This window comes from Tupaia chinensis, unplaced genomic scaffold, assembly GCF_000334495.1.
Source record: "Tupaia chinensis unplaced genomic scaffold, TupChi_1.0 Scaffold141293_1, whole genome shotgun sequence".
Lineage (NCBI taxonomy): Eukaryota > Metazoa > Chordata > Mammalia > Scandentia > Tupaiidae > Tupaia > Tupaia belangeri.
In genome coordinates this window covers 219,614-226,417 of record NW_006201156.1, presented here as the reverse complement: position 1 = coordinate 226,417, position 6,804 = coordinate 219,614, and the positions used below count along the sequence as shown (strand labels likewise).

At 63.6% G+C, this 6,804-nt stretch overlaps 1 protein-coding gene across 1 annotated transcript in view; it reads right to left on the bottom strand.

The window, feature by feature from the left end:
- Window positions 1-481: 481 nt before the first annotated feature.
- CLK3 (CDC like kinase 3) overlaps window positions 482-6,804 on the bottom strand; it is a gene marked incomplete at its 5' end in the record, with an annotated part of 14,295 nt that continues 7,972 nt past the window's right edge. Inside the window, 10 exon segments of the mRNA XM_006163022.3 lie at window positions 482-878; window positions 1,214-1,304; window positions 1,470-1,549; window positions 1,890-1,972; window positions 2,185-2,314; window positions 2,399-2,493; window positions 3,223-3,389; window positions 3,828-3,944; window positions 5,862-5,928; window positions 6,197-6,293. Coding sequence (XP_006163084.2) covers window positions 702-878; window positions 1,214-1,304; window positions 1,470-1,549; window positions 1,890-1,972; window positions 2,185-2,314; window positions 2,399-2,493; window positions 3,223-3,389; window positions 3,828-3,944; window positions 5,862-5,928; window positions 6,197-6,293 — 1,104 coding nt within the window.

Sequence of the window (6,804 nt, the reverse complement as noted above, 5' to 3'; positions counted from 1 at the left end):
CTCAGCTAGGCCCTTGGGGCAGTCGGGGACGGAGCGAGGGCTGCCATGAGTGCAGCTGGGCTCCTCACTGGGCACTATGGGGGAGTCTATGCCAGGCTCTCCTCTCCCTTGCCGGCCTGGCCACCCTCCCTCAGCCTGGGCCTCCCCGGAACTGACGTTACAGATCAGCGAGGTTTTCCCGAGGCACCCTGCCCACAGTGCCTACCCCCGAGGGCCTGGTTGGGAAGCTGGGCACTCATACACCTCTCGGGGAGCCCAAACCACGGAAATAAAGCCGACGGACAGAGCCCTGTGCCGTGTGAACTGCGCTGTGGGGGAGGGTGGTGTCCGCCTGGGGCCTGCCCTGGCCATCCCACACCTTTGGGAGTCCAAGGTGGGCACAGATGGCAGTGCCAGACCCCTACAAGCCAAGCTATTCAGGGCTTCACAGGCATGGCAGGGCGAGGAGGGGTGCCTGCAGATGGCGGGGCGCCGCCAGGGGTTACAAACAGTAAGAAACACTTTATTATAACTTTACAACATATAAATAGCTCGGGTCGGGTCTGTGCTTTCTGGCAGCTGGGCACGCCCTCCCCCCGCAGGCCCTGCCCTCCTTCACATTGCACTGTTCGTGGGGTGGCTCGGCCAGGGCGCGGGCGGAGGCTGGCGGCGAGGCCGGGTGGTCCAGTCCCACTCCCGGGCCTCGGTGCTGGCTGTGCCTGTCATCTGCTAGGGTTGCGGCTGTTGTGGAAGGACCGCTCCTCAGGGGTCAGGCCGGCGAAGAAAGGGTGTAGCAGGGCCTCAGCCAGTGTGATGCGCTGCGCGGGGTCGAACTCCAGCATCCTCCTCATCAGGTCGAACAGCTGCACGTGCTCCAGGGAGTCCTGCAGCATGTAGCTCTGCGCGGGGACACGGGCACCTTGGGTGACGTGGGCCACCTGGATGGGTGGCCCCCTCCTGGCCGTCCTGCTGCTGTGGCACCTCAGCCCTCCGCAGTCCTGACAGGTGGGTCCACATGGCTCTGCCGGGTCCCAGGGCAGTGCCCCCGCCCAGTCCTGCCTGGTTCTTCGGGCACTCTCGTCTGTTTCTACGTAAGTCCCCACCCCGGGGCCAGGCAGGGCTGAGCTCTGTGGGGTACGTCCCACGGAGCTGGGCAAGGGGCTGCCTGTGCCATGACTGCCCCCGCCTGCCCATCCTCCCGGGCAGGAGCCGGGCTGGGGCCGCGGACACTGACCTTCAGCGGCTTGCAGTTCTCCTTCACATACCGGCCGTCCGAGCTGTTTTCGTCCCAGACCAGGCCCCCTTTGTAGAAGTACTTCTGCTTCCTATAACCAGGGCAGCAGGGGAGGTCATGGGGTGGGGTGACAGGAGCGAGGAGACACCCCCAGGGAGGATGGGAATAGCACCTCCTGGCAGGACCCCATTCAAGGCAGGGAGGTCCAGAGCCTCTGGAACCCCAGCCAGGTGGGGACGGGCCCACGGGAGCATACCTGGTCCGGTGGATCATGTGTGGCGGGATGGGCCCCAGGATCTTCTCCATCATCACCAAGTGCTCCCGGTTTTCATGGGTCTGCAAGGCCAGGCAGGGCGGATGGGGTCAGTGCCCGCCGCAGCCCCTTTGGCGAGAAAGATGGAGGTCCCCTCTACACCAGGAGACGCACGCTGCCTGGGGCCTGCCAGCTGCGGGCCCCTCGGTGGCTCGTCACATCAGGAGTGTGTCCCGTCCAGCCATCCCCAGGCTCTTGCCCGGCCCTCGCCACCCTCTACCCTGAGAACTCTGGCCTCTGCAGCCGGGTGCCCAGGTCTCACAGCGTGTCGCCAGGCAGACACCCGTGTCTAGGCCACACGGGGCCTGCCAGGCGTGACCTGTGGGAGTGGCAGTGCTGGTGCTGGTGGGGAGCCGGCTCTACCTTGAAGAGCGTGAAGCCGCGGTAGTACTCGAAGAGGATGCAGCCAATGCTCCAGACGTCGCAGGGCTGCGCCCAACCCAGCTCTGGAATGGGTGGAGGGGCGCGTCAGGATGCAGTGGAGGTCTGGTCCGAGCAGCTCCCATGGGGCTGCAAGGACTTGCCCAACCCCTGGGTCCCAGGATGACGGCCGCTTGGTCTGGGACGTGCTGCTTACTGGGGATGGTGAGGTCTGACAACAAGGTACGCCCTTGCCTCTGGCCGCCCCAGCCTCCCAAACTGCTGCCCAGGCACCCACCTAGAATAACCTCTGGTGGCCGATAGTGGCGGGTGGCCACGATGGTGGTGTGGTGCTCGTGGTCAAAGGTGGCACTGCCGAAGTCAGCCACTCGGATGCTGGTGTTCTTCACCGACTTCTCCTCGCAGCTCTGCAAGCCGGGCGGGCAGCGGTCGGCGGTCCAAGCCAGCAGTTACCCACCCCCAGGCGGGGCCTGGCCCTCACCCGCCGATACCTTGTGCTCGTTGTAGAGGGTTTCGAACTCCGAGTTCACGAACAGGATGTTCTCTGGCTTCAAGTCTGTGTGTGTCAGCTGGTTCTCGTGTAGGACTAGCGGTCAGGGAGGGGAGTGGACACTCAGTGGCCTCCTCTGTGGCTCTGCCACTGCTAGTAGCGCCCTGACCTCGGCAGGTGGCTGGCTCTACCTCCCTGGCCTCCTTAGGAGATCTCTGCTCCCGAGGCCTCCATGTTGGAGGGCAGGCCCTGAGGACCTTTTCCACCCAGCCCGCCCTCCCTTCCTCGGCAGGGGCCAGGCCCCTTGCCGGTCTGTCCACAAAGGGGCCAGGACAGCCTTAGGCGGCCCTTCCCTCAGCATGTCCACGTTACGTCGTTTGGAGAGCCCGCTGCTCACAGCCAAGGCGGCAGCAGTGGGGCTTCGGCTCTGACCGTACAGGAGCCAGCAGTGCCACAGGAGGGCGGCACAGACCTTGGCCGCTCCACTGCCGGGTGAGGGCCAGAGCTGGCCACCAGGGAACAGCATCCCTGCTCGGGCTGCCGATGGCTTCCCGCCTGTTACCTCCCAGCAGGCTCCCACCTGGCACTCGAGCACTAGGGTGAGCCCCTCGCTCCACCAGAGCAAGTCCCAGCCTGGCCAGCTGGCTCGGATCCCACAGGGCCAGGCACTGGCACCACCACCACGCTCTGCAGCGGATCAGCAGTGGCAGCTGTGCCCGTTCCATAGCAGCACGAGCTGAGCATGGGGGCAAGGTGGACCTGGCACCTCAGGCCCGGCAGAATGGCCACCCACATGCGCGAGTGAGCAGGGAGGGGGACACTCACATCTCAGGGCGTGGCAGAGCTGGTAGGCCATGTGCCGGACGTGCGGGAGCGGGTAAGGCTGGAAGTTGTTCTCCTTCAGGAACTCAAAGGTGTTCTTGCCCAAGAGCTCGAAGGCGATGCACATGTGCCCGTGGAAGTTGAACCAGTCAGACATCAGGACGCACAGGCTAGGGGAGGCAGGGTGAGCTCGGGCTCAGGTTCTGCGGGGCTGCCTCCCGCCTTGTCTTGGGCCCACTCGGGGACAGAGTTCTAGCAAGAGCGTGCTTTCTTGGCCGCTGAGGGGCCTGCCCAGGGCTGTGGGCCAGGTACTCAGCACCAGCACAGCCTTCACGGCAGCTCGGGAGGGTGTGCTCAGCGGCCGTCTGTGAGGAAAGGCTGTCCCCTGCATGCCCCACTGTGCCAGCCCAGACGGCTTCCTGCCGCCGCCTGTCTTCTGCCCACACGGCCCATGAGCCTGACCCTGTCCGCAGCGTGGGGCTGGTGGGGTCTGGACTTATGTGCAAGCTCTGGGCCTGCCTGAGTGTGGGGAGGCACGGTGCCGAACCATGCCAGCACGTGGGGCCTGCGAGGCCCGGGCACTGCCCCTGCTCGGTGCCGGCACTCACAACTTGTTCTCTTTGTCCTTCTCCTTGATTTTCTTGAGGACGTTGATTTCTAGCCGAGCCGCCTCCCGGTACTTGCCCACGTTGCGGATAATCTTCAGGGCAACCTGTGACTTCCCTCTGGGCCAGGAGGGAAGCAGGGGTTCTCGTGAGCTCCTGCCAGCTCTTCCCCAGCACCCAACCCAACCCAGCGGCTGACGCACTGACCCTGCATGGCCTGTGCCATGTGGAAGAGCCCTCTGTCCTACACCTGTGACCTCCCAGCACCTCGGAACTGCCGGCCTCCGTGCCAGCCCCGGGCTTTTATGTTCTTGGCTGTGGCCAGCCCCAAGGGAGAGTGGGCAGAGCCGTGGTCCTGGGGACTACCAGCTGGAGGGCTTGCTCAGCAACCTAAGCTGTAGGCTGCTTGGCCCAGCTGGACAGGCTGGACTTCTGCACCCGAACCCTCCCACAGCTCGACTCCCTGAGTACACAGGTGGGTCAGCGGACATTGACCCTGACGGTGCCAGAGTGGAGTGAGGGCCTGGCAATAGGTCATGGTACCAACTGCAGGGTCCTCGCTATGAGGCCCCAGGCTCCCCCTTATCTGCTGGCCACAACATTCACAGTGACCACAGAGTGCCAGGAGCCCTGTGTCTAATGGCTGCCCCAGGGGACTTTTAACGGTCTCTGCTCTGCACATCCCAGCTCTGGGGATGGAAACACGGCAGGAAGGGATGGCTGCAGGTCATGTGTCCAGTGGGAATCTGAGTGGGACAGCCCTGCCTGCAAGGGCGTGTCCTTTGGGGCTTGAGGCAGGCAGGCTTTGGTGCTGAACAAAGGCTCCCCAGCCCCGGGGCAAAAGCACCTCCTGGCATTCCCCGGCATCTCTGTCTCCACCTGGGCCTCTCACGTTCTCTGTAGAAAGGGCCCGCCTTGGCAATCCAGCCCAATACAGGGTCACTTGTACCTGGCAGGGCAGCCCCCCTGCTAGGAAGGCCCTCTCTGTGGCCAGGCTACCATGGCCTCTGTGCCTCCCCCCCACACCCTCACCACGTCCTGGGTCTGCCCAAGTGACCGCAGACGTTCCTTTCCCCTGAAGCTCATCTGAGTGCCATGCTGTCATGTGGCCCCACAGCCTTGGATTTGCCACAACTACCATCTGGTCACACCCCTACAGCCACTGGCTGGGCCTTAGCCACTTGGGCCACACAGGTGCAAGGAGTGTTGCCATGGAGCCGTGCAGAGGGCAGCTGCTGCACAGCCCCGTCGCTGCCTCCCCTTGTGCCAGTGGCTGGACCCTGGTCCGGCTGGCTGTCCCCTCACTGTGTGAGCACCACAGGATGGGTAGCCCGCGGGAGGATACTGAGCACATGTCCCCATCTAAACCCACGGGAGGGCCATGCAAGGGCGGTGTATGGTTGGACGAGGACAGCAGCACATCACAGCTAGGGAGCCAACCACGGGGCTGTTAGGGCAGGGAGGCGAGCAGCTCCCAGGAGGTGGCTTCCCAACCTGGAGCTACAGGGCAGGACTTGGGGTAGGACTCGAGACTTCCAGTCTTGTGGGATGGGAAGGAGGGGAATGCCCCAGAGGCTGCACATACAGGGGAGCCCGCTCCCTGAGCATGCTCGGGAACCCCACTGGAGGAGGTGGTGGCCTGCGTGGTGGGAAAGCCAGGGGGCTTGCTTCCCAGCCTGGGCAGAACTTCCAGGGCGTGGGGGCTCAGGATGGCTGCGGGCTTAGTGACACCCCCACTCCCACCAGACCAGGCATCTAGAAGAGATGACAGGAGCAGCTCTGGGTGCAGAGGATCCAGGCCTTGGCCCTGCTCGGACCTCCACTACCGTGGCCCTGGGAAGCGGGGAGACCGTGGCAGCCTTGAGCAGCGATGCAGCGCCTACAGAGCCCGAGTCTGTTCCTTCAGGAGGTCAGCAAGCCCGGTATGCACAGATCGGACCCTACCCTGGGGCTCCCCTCCAAGAGGACACGTGTGGCTAAGTGCTGGCAGACACACCCGCAGGGGACCCTGCAGAGCCGCCCTGCCCGCTGGCCTACCTGGCATGGTCCAGGCACTCCACCACCTTGCCAAAGGTGCCTTCGCCCAGGTTCCCCACGATCTCATCTAGGAGAGAAAAGACGCCGGGCGTGAGGACGTGGACGGCCGGGGGTCGGCAGCTCCTGCAAGGTCACAGCATTCAAATTCTCAAAGACAATAAAGGTTTCTCTCTCACTGCTACACTCTTAAAACAGAAGATAATAGCGTCTGCGCCATTCAGGCAATTACTGGTGGCCCCGCTAAGGCGCCACGCGCTCTAGAGGCCCCTCAGGCAGGAGAGGTCTTGTCTAACGGGGGAGGAAGTAGAGGTAAAGTTTACGAGAGGTGGCTGTACATCGCTCTTGGAGCCAATCGCCGATCCGGCACACCAGGTGGCCCTCCTTGTCATCTTCAACACTCCGGCTGCTGCGCTTACTGCTCTGTTGGCTTCTCTGCATGCACCGCCCCCCGAAACGCCATCCGACCAATCGCATGGTAGGCGGTTCCGATTGACAGAGTGAGGTGTCAGTCAAAGGCAGAGGTGGAGACGGTGAGGAGCCGGTGGGTTGGTTGGTTGGATTTTCCAGATCCCAGCATTTCATAAGGCACACAGCATATATAACGATAGGGATATTGCAAGGCACACGTCAAGACACAAGCTGACTTCAAAACAGAAAGTAAAAACAGCTACAGGTATGTAAGGAAAGGCGGCATTATCTATGAGAAGAGCACCTCGGACACGCAGAAAGACGACCAGCCGGCTGCTGAGGGGCCGCGCAGAGCCACAGGCCACAGCCCGACTCCTCCTCCGAGTCACCCCCTCCCGCCCTCCCACGGTGGCTCTGGCTATTGCGAAGAAGTAGTGAGAACGGCGCAAGAAGGCAGCTGGCCTGGCCTGGGTCCACCGCCCGGCTACAGCTGCGGAACGCCCGGCGTGCCACGCCTGCCTCCACTGCGCGTACA